The 19,140-nt window shown below is 42.9% G+C and overlaps 1 protein-coding gene across 3 annotated transcripts in view; it reads right to left on the bottom strand.

The window, feature by feature from the left end:
• Positions 1-19,140, bottom strand: part of mpp7a (membrane protein, palmitoylated 7a (MAGUK p55 subfamily member 7)) — a 138,171-nt gene that overhangs the window by 39,246 nt on the left and 79,785 nt on the right. For all 3 annotated transcript variants that reach the window (XM_034132388.1, XM_034132386.1, XM_034132387.1), the window contains 4 exons: positions 16,185-16,316; positions 2,055-2,136; positions 1,498-1,583; positions 807-881 (listed from right to left, as the gene is read on the bottom strand). In XM_034132388.1, the coding sequence (XP_033988279.1) occupies positions 807-881; positions 1,498-1,583; positions 2,055-2,136; positions 16,185-16,316 (375 nt within the window). The remainder of the gene's footprint in view (positions 1-806; positions 882-1,497; positions 1,584-2,054; positions 2,137-16,184; positions 16,317-19,140) is intronic.

Below are 19,140 nucleotides of genomic sequence, written 5' to 3'. Positions count from 1 at the left end.
GCAAAATGTTATTATTTGTGTTGTATTGCAAACTATTTGAACCATTTTAAGTAGTCTGCTCTAAAAGGCTGTGTGGTTAGATTGTTGTTGGAAAGAAGCAGCCTGTGGTTTACAAGCTGGTAGGATCAGAAAACAGAATGTTGACTTATAATAAGTGATGCTGCATGTGAAAGTCCATCTCTTTAAATTAAGGAAAATGTTACACTCGGCATCCTTTTACAATAGTTTATTGTTTTCTTAGCTCAACCCATTCAAGCCCCTATTGTGTCACTTTATGTCTCTACAACCTCTGCTGCAACCTCAAAAACAGTTTGAACAAGGCCTTTGACTCAAGGTGGAAGAATGTTTTTTTTAAGTCTCTGCTCTCCGTGTCATCTGGTAAAAAATAGACACTTTGAGTTTCACGACAGAAGCAAAACCTTGGCCAGTGTACTATTTAAGTCGCAAGATTTTAACTATGGATCTGTAAGGTTTGGATGGTTTACAGATGTATCATCTAGGTATCGAAAACACAGGTTTTGTTTAGATTCATTAAAGTAAAGCATCCCAAATGTTTTAATGGTAACGAAACTTAAATAGCTTTTCTGCTTTTCTGCAAGTTTTGATGCATTTCAATAACCTGCCCTAGTTCTACAATCACATTACCATTTTACAGCCCTTCTCCCCCCTTGTCCATATATCATTGCCTCACTGTGGCTCAAAAGCAATGTTCTGTATCCAATAAAAAGGTATTCTGGATCAGAGAAGCTCTTAATGTCTTTTGAGTCGATGAGTGTAACCCAAAGAACATAATGATTGCGCCTTACCTTTGGCTCCTTGCTTGGCGCCTCTTCCTTGACTGCGGGGACAAGTTTAAAGGTGATGGCTCCTTGTGACTGGGCCTGAACATTGGGAAAGACAAGATAGATACACCAGTTTAGGTACAAATGAAGGGGGCGGAAACCATTTATCTGTTTCACACAGCACCTAATTCAGTGAAAGTCACACAATGCGAACCACTGTATGATTTTTCAACAATGGAAGGGTTATAAGGATTGGATGACCGTGCTTGGCAGGGATCGGGAGCGTGTGTAGGGGTAAGAGGAGGAGTGTTGAAAGCTATCATCAGCTCCGGAGGCCTTTGTGTCTGTCTGAGTGGGCCTCCAGAGTTTAAGAGACTGTCTTTCCTCTCCAGTTGTCCCCCCTGGCAGAGCTCAGGCCCATGGCGGAGCTTGTTTGAGGCGTGCGGCGGAGGCTGCTTGGAGAAACTACTAAGCATCAATCTCATCCAGGGGGACGGCGTGGCTCTATGCATGCGGTCTAAAGACTTACAGAGAAAAGCCAGTGTTTGGTTTTCTGCACTGCGATGGGAGGCACGTGGTCCTAAGTGAGTTAGGGGAGGTTTTTTGCCATCACAAACAAGGATTGTTATTTTGGCCAAGGGACTGGAGCTTAAACACAGGAGAAAACTCTTGGACAGCACACACAAAAAACAGAGAGAGGGCAGACGAGGCTTACCAGAATACGGATGATTTCCTCCGGTTTCTTGTCATCCACAGGGATTCCGTTGACCTCCTTCAGTTCATCCCCAACATGAATCAATCCTGCCAAACACACACAATATTCTATTATTCTGATGTCCTAATACAGGTAAGTTACAGTTTAAAAAGTCCAGTTCTAATAAAGCCTAGGGATGTGTACAGTACACTACATTACTGTTTATCGTAGTGGTGGTATTAGAGTTTGGAAGATAATCAAAACTTTATTGTCGACACATGTAGAGTTGTGCCTATGGCTACACTGTGGCAGAGCTGAACAACAGACTGGACACTATGAACACATTTTTGAATGGAAACTATTTGCAAAACAACTGAAGCATTATACTTCATGTTTATAAGAAAAAAGTGAATAAGTAAAAGTGATGACACAGAACTTGTGGATTCAGGTGCAGTGATAATTCCTGAATACATGGACTACTGACTGTTATGTCAGACTTCATTCCCCACTACATATTCACGTACAAATGTTGAGACGAAAATGTATAAAAACATGTTTGAAAACGAGGAAAAACTCACCACTTCTGTCGGCTGCCCCTCCTCTCATGATCCGGGCCACCAGGATGGCTCCTGTGTGATCGTCACGCATTATTGTTGCACCCTGCAGAGCAAAAACACAGAATAGAGAACATTTGGATGAGCTGCAAGTATTTTTGTTAATAGATGCATTGTCAAAATGATGAGATTATTGCCCAAAATGACAGTAAGAAGTATTGGAAATTCAGTCAACACATCACCCTTTTTATAAAAAAATTATGTGGATGTTTTTTTGTGATGTTTTTACCTCCCATGTAACTAATAGTGAGAACATGCCAAGTATGGCAAGACATAAAGACATGGCATTTTCCCTTTCTTGCTATGATATACCGAAGATACTTTTTGTAACTGGTTGCTGGGGTAAGGCACCCCACAGTGAGAGATAGATTTCATGTATAAACCAATGGAAAAAAGCTCAAAGATTTAAATAAATAGTCCCCCAATAGCATCTTGAAGCAAGTTTGCATTCATTTCTTCAAAGAAACAATACTAGATTAAACAAATTACTGAATATAAGCATGCCAAGTAAAAGCATCAAACTATTTTACGTAGCTTATGGCTTGGAAAGAGAGGGGGAAGCTTAGCAGGTACGAGGCAGCAGACTCAAAAGACACACCCAAACACACAATCCTTCCCTGTCCTCCTTTATGGGCTTAGTGCTCAGCCAGAAAGACACACGAAGAAGAGGATAGTGTTTCAACTTCTTCATTGCTATGCTAAACAAAGTGTAGCATTGATGCATTTACCAGTTAACCAAAATAGGCTCTGTAGGTCTAACGGGTGCCAACCTGTCAATGTCACCCCACGATCACAGTTTGTCTGGCTGGGATTTAGAATGGAATAGGATAGCGAACTGCAACTGAACGTGTGGCGTCATTCTCACTTGCGACCCGAAACCAGACAAATGCGCCGTCTAGTCGGCACATAGTTTGTCGGGGCCGCAACTCATCATCCACCCTTCTCCTAACTGCTATTCCAATCATCCCCAAAGATTGTTTTTATTTCTTTTGTAAAAAAAAAAGGCTCAAAGCTCACCCCGCACACTAGCCGTGCCATATTTCAGCTGTCCTAACCCACTGCCGCCCAGGTGGACCGCTGGAGAGTAACAAAAGCTAGCTGCTCAGGTTTGTGTCACTTTCCTGTTTGCCTTCCTCCGACAGGCCCAAAGTAGTTCTGGCTACTACCATGGATGGGAAGCCCAGGAAGAGATATTAAGAAAAACAGATCCTCAAAGACCAAAGGAGCCTCTGGTTTGTGCCACTTCGCCGATGCCATTAGCTTGTCATCTTGGTTGTTTTCACGACCTGTTCACACTTAATGGTTTTCCTCCTAGATAATGGTTTCCTCAAGGCTTTTTGGGGTGTGGAGATTGGAAAGGACATCAGGATAAGACAGTGGTAGGGTTTGCAGAGAGTCGCGCACCTAATAGAATAATGGGGCTAATTAGAGAAACCCGAGAGGTTGCAGTAGGAGAAAAATCGGTGGAGCAGGTCAGTGAGAGGGGAAGGCAATGTCAAACCCTGGTGTCAGGGTCACGTATAACCTCTCAGTGTGACTTGTTAAAGCAGCTGTTTGTGAAGCAATGGCCCTCAGACAGACAGACAATTATTTTTGTGTGTGCGTCTGAAAGAATAGAGCGCTGCGGGGAAAGAGATGGACTGTGACAGACAATAGGGTGAGATGGGGAGTCTGCAGGAAATCTCACAGGAGCATTCAGACATGTGGTCATTAACTTTGCTTTCTGAATCTCCTTTTTGGAGGCTGGCTGATGGCCAGTGGTATGATGGATGTTTTTATTGTGTCCCCTGGGCTCCCTGGTGGCTGGTGGCAGTCTAAAGGCTAACTAAACAGCACAGAGAGAGCCTTGGACTCTGAGTTTGTTACGACAAAAGGCTTGTCTGCATAGACTCCAGAGACATGCTCTCCATCGCATGCCTGTGCCTATCTATGGAATCTGCTCACATATGGTGTGTTGATATAAATCTTGTTTTGACACATATGGCTTAAATCATATGTTGAAAGGCTGATGCCATTTAGAAACACCACTTTTACGACTTTTATTGCAAGTGGCAATGGTGATTATAGAGCAGCGCTTTTAGCGTTCAAACGCGAAAGCGGGGGGTCGTGAACCCAGATCTCCGGGAAGCCATTTTATTCCCATTCAAACCACCATGCTTTATGTGTTTTATACACCAGTAGAGAAACAAACTCTGGTGTCAGTGGACAACTTTGCCCATGCGTGTTTTCCATTTACACCGCACTGTCTCTCTACGAGGAGTTATTTGAAGCAGCAGTTATTTAAAGGTCTTCATTCTTTCGTGATTCTCATCTGACCCACTGCCCTTCAAAGTGATGGGCCTACAACGGGATGCCAAGGCAGCAGCAAGGGAGAAAGAGATTCATGGAGGGAGGGGGAGCCTCCCTATATAATCTGGCCAACCCCAGTCTGAACTCAGCCCTGGTACGGTAGCCAAATGAGCTCTGTCCGATAAGAAAAGCTAAGAGAGGCCAAAACGCTCCAGTGGCAACACGAGCGAGCCAGACTGGAGCGAGTAAGTGGAAGAGCAGAAAGAGTCTGGACTGACAAGTTGACTGGGAGGGAAGCAAAGGAGGCAGACAGTGGGGGTCGGAGTTAAGCGTAAGACTGTTTTTGTATAAGTGATTTAGTAAGTGAATGAATAAGAGGTAGATATAAATTGAAGGGATATGATAAGAAATGGATAGTAAGAAATGAAGAATGCAAGAGATGTGCTAAGATGTCCAATGCAAAAACTCAAATGAGTCTTTACCGGACTGTCATGAAATGATTAATAGTCAAATTAAAGACTTTGTAAAACAAAAATATGAGTATTTTTGAAGTATTGCAGTACTTAGATTAACTTAATCTCTGCTTTTTGGAGGATGCTTCTCTAGGCTACAACTAGCACATTTTATCCCTGGACGAATGTAGCTTACAGTCGTTTTTTGTTGCAGTGTCCTAAATAAAATGGTATATTCTTAGTTCTCTTCTTCTGTTTCAAATCTGCCTCCTGCATTTTAACCCAGTATTAAAGGTCACCTATTTCAATATTTTTCAACAGTATATTATAGATTTGAGATATATACTAAACATGTCTCTGAAGTGTTTGGTGGGAAATACCAAACAGATCATGCATTGTAGCATGCCGTATACCCCTCTGTTTCATTCCTAAAGTGCTGATTCTGTATCTGTAGCTTTAAATGCAAATGAACCGCCACTCCCCAAGCCCTATGCAAAAGTGTATGGTTTAAAAAAAGGTGGTGCTCTAGGAGGAGATTCAGGTGATAAGGTGAGCGGTTGTAACCCTGGTTGGTTATTGGCTAATGGTCGCACAACCCCAACACATTCCTAAATATGTGGCCAAAATCTGATGAGCTAATTTTCACACAAGTTTTTATATAAATGGATCAGAACAAAAAGGATGAGTCTTTTTTCCTGAAACTTTAAGAATCTTTTAACACAGAGGAGCTACATATTTATGTATAAAAGACATGAAAAAGTGGATCTTGCATAATAAGTGACCTTTAAAGCAAACAGGTTTGAGATCAAGTTGAAGTCAGAAAATATGGCGGTAGTAAGTTAAAGATGTCAGAAAGTAGCCGAAGTTCAAATCGACAGCAAACTGTTGAAATAATCACACCTCACATTTTCACGTTTTTCTATGGCCATTCCCAAGTTTTCCCAATTCTTGATTATTTCGAGAGTGCCAAACTTCCCCCTCATTAGAATCTATAGTCAGCTTTCATATTCTCAATCCTCCAGGGGTCCATCAGCCTCTCCTGGAGGCCTGACGAATTGGAAGCAGTGGAGGCAGCTGGAACAAGCAGGGCAAATCCAACATCCTGAACTCAGCATCACCTCCCCCTGTGCCTTGATACCCTATGGGTGCTATCATCAGAATCCAGCCATGCATGGCCACTAATGAGGAGTCCTTGCTCTGTTAAACAAATACATAAACAGTCAGGCTAGAAGCTAAATAAGCTCCATGAGGTGTGTGTGTGTGGTGGGGACGGAGGTACATCAGGAAGAAACAAGGTAGGTAAAGACCCTCAAGCACCTAGATGGGCTTCCTGGTGTAGCAGCTAAGCATTAGCACAAACTGATGGCAAGGCTTACACCGAGCCTTCAACGCCTACTGGCACATGGAAGCCATTTCAGACTTTTCCTTGCGCTTGGAAACAGCGCAGGAAGTCAGAAGGGGAATGTCTACGTCTGTCAAAGCACATACACGCATGAGTGACAGCATGTGTAGGTGTGTTTTTGTGTGCATGCAAGCGTGTCTGCGTGTGTGTTTCTATGAGAGCTTCTACCTGAAGTCAGGCCAAACTGGCCCAAGAGAAACCTCAAAAGACTGGATGATTGATGTTGGACAGCCACTAAGCCTGATGAATGGGCTACGCTATGTTAGCAATTAAAGACAAGGCGCCACTTAACCATCAAGTGGCTCAACTGCTATATTTGCAAAGAAAAAGATAGAACTGCGCACACACAAGCCGGTAAGCTTGTTAGGGACTGATTTCATCTTCCTGTTGTCAACCATTGCTCCAGTTTGCACTTTAGATGAGTGTAAAATTGTACTTCCAGTATTGAAACATTGTAGGGCAGAAGGAACAGAAACACACAGTCAAAAATAGAGATGAGAGGGGGGTCATCGTGGACTGAGGAGGGCCTCCTAGCTGTGGTCAATTAGTCATCAGTAAGGCAATCCGAAGCCTCCACTCCTAACGTGATCAGCTCCATATGCAGTCGCTGCTCCCAGCTCTTTTCCTCAATTTCTAACACATAAATGCCTCTGATTGTTATTGTTCGGCCGGCCAAAACGCAAAGGCTTAGTCTCTGCTGTGTGATGAGGAGAACTGGAGCGACGCTTGTCCGTATCAAGCCATCGCCCCTCCCAGTGCATGCACTGGAGTGCACATACAGACATCGCAGCCACATTAAGTATGTGATGACAAATGGCTCACACCTCATACAGAGCAGGAAAAAAAACGAGAGAATTGGGAATCAAATTTGGATGTATGAGAGTGTGTTTATTAGAGAGAATGGAATGGAGGCAAGCTTGTCCAGGGAACTGTCAGCGCACAGTAGTGCCATGAAACTTCAGCAGATAAGAGGAGTAAGACAAGCTGAATGTTGGATGCGTCATCATGTTAGCTTGCCTGCGGATTGGCCACATTGGGTTTCTGGCAAGCTGTGTCTTTAAGGGGCAATTAGAATGCCCTCTGGCTGATGGACGGGATTGATGGCTGGATGACATGATGGAAGCAGGCTGGCTTGTATTCTGGTTGTATGGATGACGAGAGAGCTGGCTAGTTGTCTTGGCCTGGCTCATCACGTCTCGGGGCTGGGGCAGGCTATGTGTGGCCTGTCTGGTAAATGCCACAGTGGAAAAAAAGGATCCAAGGATCTCTTTACCTTGACGTGGCCACAACTAAAGCCACTCCACAGTTCTTAACTCGCCAGGGAAAACAAGCACCCCGCTCCATTTCAAACACCGACCCCTCGGCCCGTAACGACAACTCAAAACATCGGCCCGTGAAGCGAACCGCATACTGTGGCATTTGACAAACATTATGTCTCCCTCCAGATTGAGAGCGACAAGGGAAAACAAACACGAGTGGCCCGGGCAGAGAGGCCAACGTGTTTTGACATTATGTCACTTAACAGCAAAAGTGTAATAGGGACAATAAACTCCTGCCGACTGCTGTGTTGACTGCTATGTTTAGAGGTATGAATACAAAGGTTAGTGGAAACACATGCTGGCGTTCTTCACACCAGATGTCGATCATGGAAAAACCAAAATACAAATTGGGAATGGGCCCCCTGGACATTAAAATACAATTACCTCCAATCATATCTGGTGTTGGAGTGTGTCATTTCATCTTACCTCACTGAGATGGCATAGAGCCCCCCACACATAACACACATGACCGTTCCACACACTGAGAACTGCATATTTACGAGTTCTTACATCCTCGAACGCCACAGTCTCCAGGGCATCTCAGAAGGTGTAAAATAATGTAATATTCGGTCATGATCAGAAAATCCATTGAGCGTTATGGTCACCTATAAACATTAATACAGCGCTGTAAAGAATTACCAGGAGCCCAGATGAAAATCTATATTATTTTTGCAAAGGGGAAGAGCACCTGAAGTTTTACGTCAAATGATTTTTCGAGCTGATGCAACAAAGCTGCTGGCCAATCCCCTCGGGGTGTCCTGGTGCATGACTTTCCACCCGTTTATAAATCATTAATCATTATCACTTGTGATTGCAACTAATAAAAACGACTCCCCGCCCACCCTACCTTTCCTCTCTTCATTCCTAGACTCCCTCTTGCACTAAACCAGGCTCCGGTTTCTCTTTTTATTTCCTTAACCTCGGTCTTGACCTCCCAGTCGTAATTAACAAGTGTACTGAGAAAAAGGAAAATTGCGGGTCATTATTTTCATAATTATGGTGAGGAGGAGAGATTCCAGGAGAAGCTGCCAGGTAATGTAATGCAGAGGGCCTTGTGACGGAACGGCTTACCTTCATTTGTCTTCCTCCACCCCCTCTTTCCTTTTCCTCCTCTGCCTCTTTAAACCTTAATGTTAGCTCAAATCATTACCAAGTTGCTATGAAAACACACTTAGCAGCCCACCTCAGAACTTCAGACAGGTGCTGGCGAATTTGGGTGTGTGAATCTGTGTGGCAATCTCACCAAATGTGTGTATTTCTTTCCATACTGTCCGTATGACTCACCATGTAGACTGAGTGGAATCGCCGTCTCTTTGCTACAAGCCGGACAGTGCCAGATATTTAGTCATTATGTACTGTATGTGTGTGTCTTGTCTGAGAGCCCTGCATGAGCGCATACAAAGAGACAGTTGTGTCACAGAGAGAGGTCTATCTCTGCTCTGGGATTGTTTAGTGTTTTCCCCCCGTCGTTATCCCGGGTAAAGAAAACAGCACTTTCACATGTCACTTCTCATTTCCAAAGTGGGCTGGGAAGCAGGGCCACTGAGGAGCACCCGGCCTGACGGGCAACAATGCTCGCATTCAGCCTCCGAGGCTCTCTGGCTCTCGGAACGCCGAGCGGAAAAGAGCAGGAGTACTGGGATGTGTGTCCTCGTTTATGATTACACATGATGGGAGGAAGACATTTTATTTAAGAGGGCCGTGAGATTAGGATCTGGGAATGCCTCAGATGTGGCTTTGGAGGCCGTGCATGTTTTCACATTCACAACTCGGCGGGCTGCAAGGGTGGTGTTACTAATAGTCGCTGGACTGAGTGTTGCACAAGAACATGCACAAACACAGGCTTTGAGAGGTCTGCCGTGTGCGATATTGTGCATTCTGTTTGAGTTTTACGTGAATGAACTTTCTCTTGTAGGGTATTACATTTTTTTATCAGTCAATAAATACTCATTAATAATGTATTATTATTTCTACAGAAACCCTTTTTATATGTTACGAGTTAACCATCCTGCATCACCCACAACTATAATATATAAATAATACTACAAATATAATATATAATTACTCTTACAAAATACAATATTTTGCATGCTAATGTCCCTGTTAAGTCTGTAAAGAATACTTCTTTGCGATCATCAGGTCGAAAGATGCAACAGAAGTCCCCAGACAGAATCAAAATAATTATTTGCAGGCATATGGTGTGTCTATTAACATTAAGGTCAACAGACGACCTGTTACTTTTTTATACCTTTTTACTCTTTTCTTTTAATAGGCATTTCACTGGTGCACAGGGAGTGTAAAACACAATAAAAGACTCATACATGACATCATTCTTTTTCTTTTAGCAAGTGTCTCTTGGGTGTAAGAAGTACGGTCTAAATCTTCTTTCAACTCCCTGCTTGAGGTTTTAAAACAACTCTTGCTCTGCCTCTTTAGATGACATGTCAGTAGCTTAAAGGTTAGAAAGGAAAGGTTGGTCGCCCAAAGGTGGAGCTAGAAAAAAAGTATTGTTCTCGGCGAAATCCACCCAATGAATTAAAACGGTAACAAACACTACAGGCACAAAAACACAATTACACACATACACATACAGTAAAACGAAACATACACACATAAAATACGATTAACATTAAAGCAGGAAGGACATAAGGCGTTTGAACGAAGTGCATAAGCCTTTACTGCAACATGACAGCAACAGGGGTGTAAACTCAAAAAAATCTAAAATGTAAAAACTCATCAGATCCACATGAATCACACGGATGATCAATTTTGGATTCAAACGCCAACTTTGCACCCCTGCAGTGAGCCAGTCAACACCGGCAGTGCTCTCCACTTGTCCTCATGTTATGAGCATGGTGCTCCATCTTCTTCTGCAACGCTCCCAAGACACTGCCGCCTAATCCATCAAGTGAAAGATGTATTGCTTTTAAAGCACATGGGTCTATCTTTAAAACACTAACATGTGTGCTGTCTGCTCTAATCTCATCTGCTCCATTAATTCCCAGCCAGTGTCATTACTTTCCTCTTTCAGTCTACTTTCTGATGTAAACAGACAATAGAAAAGTCACTTTTTGAAAAACACATCTATTTAGTCTGCTTGGTAACTGTCTCAATCAAGAACCTTTCCAAGGTTTTCAAGGATGCTCAGACTTACCGAGTAAACTTGGGTTTGTATACATTCACATCTAAACACTTTAAACGTGTAATAATTTAGATGGTATTAAGACTGTCTGAATGAATGCACTTGAGAAGACTTCCAGACAAATGAAATCACAGCAGACCCAATTGTGTCAGAGGGGGCGTGCCGGCCACAGATGAGAAAAGCATGGCATGTCAAATTGCCAATAGCTCATTCCTGCGACTGCCATTCATGGAAAACCAACTCCGTCACAAACTGAATCGATCACGAGAATTTCCTGCCTCACAATTATCAACTCCCTTATAAAGCAAAGAAAAATTCACCGACATCAATCTCACAGCTGGAGCTTTTACAATAATAACGTTGGACATGTCATCTGAATTTAATTTGTTTGCAGCAACTTATAGAGCTTTGCTGTTGCACTGTTGCTATTTGTGGCTCTGTAATGAGAAGACCAGCTGATCCACTGGTATCCAGTGGCTGGGGCGGATGGCTGGGCTCAGTAATGTAATATCTGTATTGATTGGTGGTAGCTGGTGCCAGGCTGGAAGGTGTTGGCATTGCCAACTGGATGGCACGAATATTACAGTCTACAGTTTCCATTCAGTTGTACCCGATGACACCCAGTCATAATTGGAAACAACAGAGCAATAAGAAATGGAGAGTGGAGAGGAAGGAGAGTGATAGATCCTGACATGGATCCTGTCACATTCCTGGCAGTGGAGGTTTTATGGCTGCTAATGATGCCGAACAACCTGGGATGGAAGAAGTGAGTGAAAGAGGGATGGATAGAGTGTCAGTTTTGCACCGAAGATGAGGATTTCGTACAAATGCGAAACAGTACTGTAGAGAGGTGCATCTATAATTCTACATTCCTGAACTGCAGGTGTTCATATAGAAAAAGGGAAGTAAAAGTGTAGCTCTACTTGAAGTGAAAGGCACTATCATTAAGTTGTTGCATCTTAAAAGCAATAATGTCCTCATATCAACTCAAATAAGATGTGTTATGTACCAAATAGCAAAACCAGGTGAAAGAAAATTACTTTCTAGCAAAAGACTATTGGAGAAATAGAAACACTGTGTGCTAGTAGGAGGACAACTTAGGATGAACTGAGTGGGAGAAGAGTATGAACATTACTCTGACAGCGATGAGAGCCGCCACCGACTGAGTGACATTGAGCAGGCCGTCAAGTGATGTATAAAACAAACTCACAAACAGTGGGGCGTGCGCGGCGAGCATCTCAAAGTCTGCTATTTACATCTGCGTCACTGGACTTCCAGAACATCCAAATGAGAGGAACAGAGCCGGCCACAGCGGGCTTGACAGCCTCGAATGTTCTCACATAATACCGATGGTCGCCCGGAGCAGCTGCGGTGTACCCTGCTGTGGGCGTTCAAAATCGTCTTTTGCTACTCAACACATTTTGTGTGTGTGGAGATTGGGATCTTCCATAATGCTCTGGGACGACCATGCAACTCCTACATGGCAGTGCAAGTCAATTAAGTTCTTCAGCCAGCAACTCGAACACTTATGATCACAAATGTTTAAAATCTGGCATCTCACTACACTTGAACCAATAAAAATGACATTTAAATCTAGAGAAATTGGTGATTTAAAGCTGTATTAACAATAATGAAATATGTAACACTATATAACTTGGGGGACATATTTGTAGCTCATGTTTTAGGCCTCTCTCGATCCTCCAAGCTCCTGTGTTTTTTAGTTTTGGATGAGTTGTGGGACACCAGTGCATTGTAACTTCCTCCAACTTTTGACTCCAACTCTGAGTTCTCCTATTTGTCAGTCTGCATTCAAGCCCTTCATCACCGGAGGAAAACCTCACCAGTATATCAGCAACACCAACACATACTCCGCACTGACGCAACCCCCGTAACGCTCAAATTTAGCTCCCCACCAAAACTGTTCTGAAACCCTATCCAAAATAACACATTCTTTTAATAAAAAGACATGGCTGAGCTGATGTTTCTGTATGCGCGCACATGTTTATGCCGCTCTCCAAACCCAATTATTTCAATGTCCTGACACCTGAGCTAATAAATCTGCCGGTTTGAGAGCAGCGGGAGAGCAGAGAGTACAACAGAAAGAGGGGGAAGAAGAAGGGGGGAGTTTGTCCTGGAAGATAGAGTTTTTAGTTCCACTGAAATGTCGCATGAAGTCAGGCTCTAAGAAATGATAGTAATTAATCAGAGCTACTGAATACAATCCGCTCAACTAATCACAATTAACTAAATGGATGAGTCACAAGGAAAGGGGTCTGCATGCTAACCACAGCCCAATCCCTACAAAAGTGTAGAATGAGACAAAGGCAGATAGTGAAAAAACAAGAAAATAAAAAAGGGCGAAGTAAGGAGGGATGGAAAAGAAATTAGATATTGTATAGCCGCATTGTAATCATGTGGAGATTGCGAATTTTAGGCTGATTATATGAAATTAGGAGTTAAAGGGCACATCCAAATCAATTTGGTGCGGCACTGAATGAGGAACATTCGCAATTAGAGGGTTTTTCATTGGTTAGTGAATTGCTGTGATTTCACTTTCAGCATCTGACCTGCAGGTTGTTTCCTTAATATACGATCTACTGTAACTGTTCATTAGGGTCAGTTTCCCTTCAAAGATGGACATGATGACAACCGTTAAGGGGCCAGAGGTAGATGGATAACCTTCTCATTTCATGTCTAATTAGAGGGTCACACAAATAAAGTAACTTCACCTTCACAAATTGCAAAGTAACAAGAGCAATTTCACAATTTGTGCAGAATCTTTGACAAATGTCAGCACATTTTCAGTTTGTGTGTGGTATTAGGAGCTGCTCTGCTGGAGCAGAATTTCATTCAGAGCCAGTTTGGTTATTATGCATTTTTTAAGTTTAAAACCTTCATAATCAATACAAAAAAAGCTTTCTGTATTGAAAAAGTTGTATGATGTGAACATATGGTGGTACTGGTTCTTTAGTGTAAAACTACTAGGTAAAGGATTGTTGAGAAAACAATAGACATGTACATGTGGGGAAAAAATATATATATTTGGTGTGAAAAGGCCTTTAGCTACACAGTAAAATATAGTACAAAATGTAGAAGTCCCACTTTTTTCTTGAAAGTCTACATTACTAAAGCTTTATTCCCTAAGGAACAATTTGACAAATGCAAGTCGTACTCTCTCGAGACACATTAATTCTTTAGTGGACTTAAGAGTCATAGGTTCTGACCAAAGGTGTGTACATATGACTGGAATGATGGAACTCTTTTTCAAAGGTTGCAAACTCTTGCCGAAAAAAAGAAGCCTAATCTTCTAAGGGGATTCAAGTTGATCTTGTTTTGGTGCCCTACGTAAAAATAGAAAACCATCACACTTGACATTTTTGAGATTGCTCGATACCATAATAGCAGGCCTTTATAATTCTTTGTTTTCTTTCATGCATACATAGGAAAAGTATGGCCTGTAGAAGAATTCGCCGGTTGTCAACATCACGTCAGGCCTAACTATAGCCACAGGCGATTGTGGGTCCTATGGGCAGTGAGAGGGCAACTAAGACATGCACGAAAGAAACACATTCAGTAAAGTGCTACTTCCAGTTGCTCACCAGTTGTGTAAGATGTCATTGTAGAGTGTGAATTGGTCTGTGTAATTATTGTAGTTGCAAAAGCAAATTTGGTGGCTATTGGTGTTACGTTTAAGAAAAAGCTGTCTTTTCAAATGCAGGTTGGGAGTAATCATAGCTTGATTGCCTGCTATGAATCAATTTGTGTAGCCTGCTCTGCATCAACAAACTAAACAGAATTAAATGTAGCATACTGGCCATTTCAACAATATTGCGGTGATACTGATGATATACTGCATTTGAAAACCCACATTAAATAAAACCACTTTTAAATTGAACAAGTATTTATAAAACTGACCTCTAAAAGAACCCCGGAGGCACAGCACCTTCTCTATTTAAGTTTTTGAAAACACACAATAACCAGTGTGCACCCTTAACCTATAAATTGTAACTCATTCCCTATATTACTAGAAAAATGTATTCTGCATAATTAACACCTTCAATGTTGTACAATACCACGCATTACACATCGTAAACGTGTGTTACAGATGTCCTCAGGAGCCAAATTTACTGAAACAAAAAAGAATCAAGCCGTGTAATGGAATAACACCGGCTAGATGATTACGCTGACTGGGGCGGGTGTAAATCACATTATGGTTTCAGGGAATGTGATCCAACATCACAAGACTCAGGAGAGGCCGGAACAGGAAGCGCCCGGGACAATGTGTGTTCAAACGGGAGAGCGAGAATTCCTGCTAGCCACATTATTACGTTCAGCAGCTCCGCAGAACATGCAACAGGCAACAACCCAAAAATGGTTTAGGTGTGTTCTCCTTCCCCAGGGGTGTGGTGAAAGGAGCGCGCCGGCCTGGAGCCAAGATGGTGGTTAGGGTGAAAACCACAAAGTGAAAATAGAGGCGGCCGGGGCCAGGAAACGTCCGGCATAGATCAAAGCTGGGCGGGGCCTCAGCACACAACAAAGTGCTTCAATGACAGATGGAGGTCAAGAGCTTGAGTAGAGGAGGGTTTACATATGTGCTAGGGCACTGAGGTCAGTCAGTGAATCAAAACAATGGCAAAACGTAAGTTATCAGGCGACAAAGATGAAGAAATGTAAAGGTATCAGGTGAAGCCAGCGGGAATTAGGTTTGGTGGGGTTACAGAAGCCCATTACCAAATGTGCAGCATTGGCTGACAAGAGCAGGGAAATGCATGGAATAAAAACCATCAAACGACACAAACAGCCCAAGATGTCACTGCAATAAAGATTGGGCCAGAGGCCAACAGAGACGGGTGGGTGTTGACGTCTGGGACGGTGTCTGAAGAGCACGGACGTGAGAAGCATGTTACAATGAGAGAGCAACACTGACCAGGATAGAAAAGGGGAAGCCGTTCGCAGACAGTGAGCCTAGACTGGCTGAAAATACTCATGGCCAAGAGCAGGGTAATTGCGGTCGGTTTTGGTGTGCTTACAACTTCAAGGTTGTGGGTTGGATTCCCACAGGCAAGTACCTCAAAAGCATGTATGGTATTGGCTTGCCTTGTGGGATGGATGCTGCTTTGGTACGAGAAGTGTGTTCAGAAACGAAGTAAACAACAGCAAGATAGGAGGATTATAGTGACACAAATATGTTAACCAGAAATGATAAAGAACCTGATGATCATTTATTTTGACGACATGGTTTCTTTTAGTGTTTAAAAAAACTTGATTGGGAAACAGTTTGCAACAAAAAGTCTTTAGCATCCCTTGGCTCTATTCGGGAATGTTGAGGCCTATGGTGGAAGCTTTTACACCCAGGCCACTAGGGCACCCCAAAGACATCATTTTTACAATCTGTTAACTTCCCAAAACCATCTTTCAGACTTCTGGGAGCTGCTGAAAACCACGACGTGCAAATCAAACACACAATATCATAGGAAAACTGTTACTTACGAGAGGCTCCTTGTTTTTGACCAGTCTAATGATTTTCACAGAATCCTCATCTTCGTCAATGTCTTCAGGCAGCGGAGGTAGTTCAGGGTCGTAACTCTTCTGGGCGATAGTGTCGTGGACCGACAGGAGGCTCTAGAGAAAGAAAGAGAGGGAAAGAGGGATTAAATTGGAGGAAAGAAATAAGAGTCAAAACATAAAGGCCTTTGCTTTTACCTTAGTCTAATTAGCCAAATAAAGTCTAGCAAAACATGCTATTAAAAGTTAAATCCATCATTTCTTTCTTAGAAACAACTGCAGGGAGGATGATTATAAATTGAAGTGTCCGCCTAAAATGCTGGGTGATGAATATGAACGCATTCAGAGCCAGGAGTTGGAGCTACATGCATTAATTGCCATTAGCCCCACGCTCTCCCAACATACATTTCTCTGATTAAAGGCCACCAGCAGTCACCCGGACCAATGCTCACCAGGGACCATAAGTGAAAGGGTATGGGGGGGGGGGGGGCAACCTTGGCAATGGTTTATAATACCGAAGCGTTTTAGGGCAAAGTGGTGAAGCGTTGTTCTGTGCTGTTCGTCGGCAAGCTCAAAGTAATGAAGTTCTCAGTGGCCTAGGATATTTCGCACGTTCATGAGCAGACATGAAAAAGAGACGGGACGCAGACAAGAATGATGCCATTGAGACGTTCATTTTTCAAACTATTTAACGACTCCATGTCCGGACCAAGATACAGCTGGACGCGTGCTGCTTTTTCCGTGGTTGAGGAGAGGGGAGAGAAAAGTGAGAAAAACATCTTCCACCGCGTGTGCCAGACAAAAGTATAGAGGGGGAGAGAGAGAGAGAAAGAGAGAGAAGGATATGGTGAGAAGAGGAGCAGTGTGTTTTATGACATGGGAGCATGCTGCAGTACAGCGTTCAAGATGTTGCTAACTGGGAGCAGATGAGAGGAGGAGACACAACTGGAGCTCTGTGGCCCGGATCCACTGAGAGACAGGCTGACACACACAGAGTTTGTCTTGTCTTGACTTGCATCATTTTTTTCTCTTAGTGCTAAACTTAAAGTGGACCTATCATGCTATATTTAAATGATATATTGTAGGGCCATACCTATATAAGGTATATTTATACGTTTCTGTTTTCAAAATACCAAACAGATCATGCATTTTAGCCATGCCTCATTTCGCTCTATGTGCTGTTTGCTGTCTACGGGTCTGATTCTGCTGACCACGCCCCCCTGCAGGAGAGGGGAGACGTGCTCTGATCAGCTGCTGGGCTGTCAGAAGAGGGGGAGAAAAAGAGATCTCCGTCCTACGTGTTTTATTATATAGAGTCGTTATTCATTTGTTTTAAAGTTCAATAAATAACAAAGAAGACCTTTGACCGGCACTTTTCTAATTTTGTCCGGAAGATTTAAACTTTAACGGACATCTTGACCGGCGAAACAAACTGAAACTGAAACTCTGCCGCACGGTCCCCTCGTTCCTTGGAAGAGGCGGAGAGGTGGGTGTTTGTCATCTGCTGGTGGACTAACCGGAGAGAATTACAGTGCTTGCCTCGACGGGGAGGGATTGCATTGCAGCGGGAGCAAACGCTTGCCTCGGGGAGGGAGAAAAAAAGCCACAGCGGAGAATAAACAGAAGGGTAACCATGGTAACTATGGGCGGGAAGTCTTCTTCGCTGCTTTGTGGCAGACTACAGCGCCACTTACAGGCCTGGCATATGTACTACAGCGTCTCCAGCGCTTTCGAACGGCAATGGCCGTGGCTGTCTCCTCCTGATTGGTGGAGTTGGCCCAATAGCCGTAGCGCCACCGTCCTGACGTCAGGACAGTGTTCAAATCTGGATCAGTTTTTATCAGATCCGTTGCAGCCCCTTTTTTAGAGATTTGGGTATGGAGGAAAATAGAGAGGGTTGTGTTTTCTGACACTTGGTGAGTTCCCTGGAACACCGTGGACACATATTCATGTATAAAAGACGTGCAAAAGTGCATTTTGCATGATAGGTCCCCTTTAAAGTATAATGCAGGTTTATTAAAGGGGCCCTGTTATGATTATTTTCAGGTTTCATATTTGTAATTTGTGCCTCTACTGTGACATGATTACATGCTTTAATGTTCAAATAGATCTCTCATACTGCTGTAGCAGCACCTCTTTTCACCCTCTGTTTGAAACCAGAGCCCAGTCTGCTCTGATTGTTTAGCTAGCCAGCTTTGTTGTGATTGGTCAACCACTTAGAGATGCCCCCAAAAGCATAATAGGACCCCTTTAAAACATGTGTCTTACTTTTGTACTTTTGTAGTCATTATTCCTATCTGAATGTATAACATTGTAAACATAGGGCACTCTTTGGCCTGGACCTTTGTTGCAAGTTATTCCATCTCCCCCTCCTCTAATTTCTTGTCATCTCTTTCCAATTTGTAACAAAGGCATAAATTGGCCGATAAGAAAATGTAATGAAGTTCATTTCTGTGATCTAAGAACATGGAAACATCAGTAAAAATAAGTATATCCAGGCAAGTAACCCTAGCGTTCTGGCAATCAAACCAGCTTTTAATAAATCCCTGGGTTAGTCAAACGTAGGGGAACGATGAAAACATTGACAATACAATTTATTATAACCTATAGAAACCCTGGGGACACCCAAAAAAGTAAGATTTTAATACTTTGATTTTTCTTCCTGACCCAATGTTTGATTTCAACTTGTACCCAACAAAAGGCTGTAACTCAAAACTCTTAAATGTAACCTGTAATTCTATCTTTGGTCCGTAGTTACTCTAGGTGTCTTCAGTCTTCCTCTAAAATGCCATAAAACTCTTTTGTTTGCTCTTCTTCAATTTAATCTTTCATGTATTTTTTTACCAATATGTTCCTGGGATCAGTTTGTTCATTTTTCGGAAAGGCCGAACAATGTGTTCCTGGGATTCATCCGCACTGTACATAAACACACGCCTTGTGT

This window comes from Trematomus bernacchii, unplaced genomic scaffold (assembly GCF_902827165.1).
Source record: "Trematomus bernacchii unplaced genomic scaffold, fTreBer1.1, whole genome shotgun sequence".
NCBI lineage: Eukaryota > Metazoa > Chordata > Actinopteri > Perciformes > Nototheniidae > Trematomus > Trematomus bernacchii.
The sequence above is the reverse complement of the archived record's forward strand: the minus strand, read 5'-3'. Positions and strand labels throughout refer to the sequence as shown.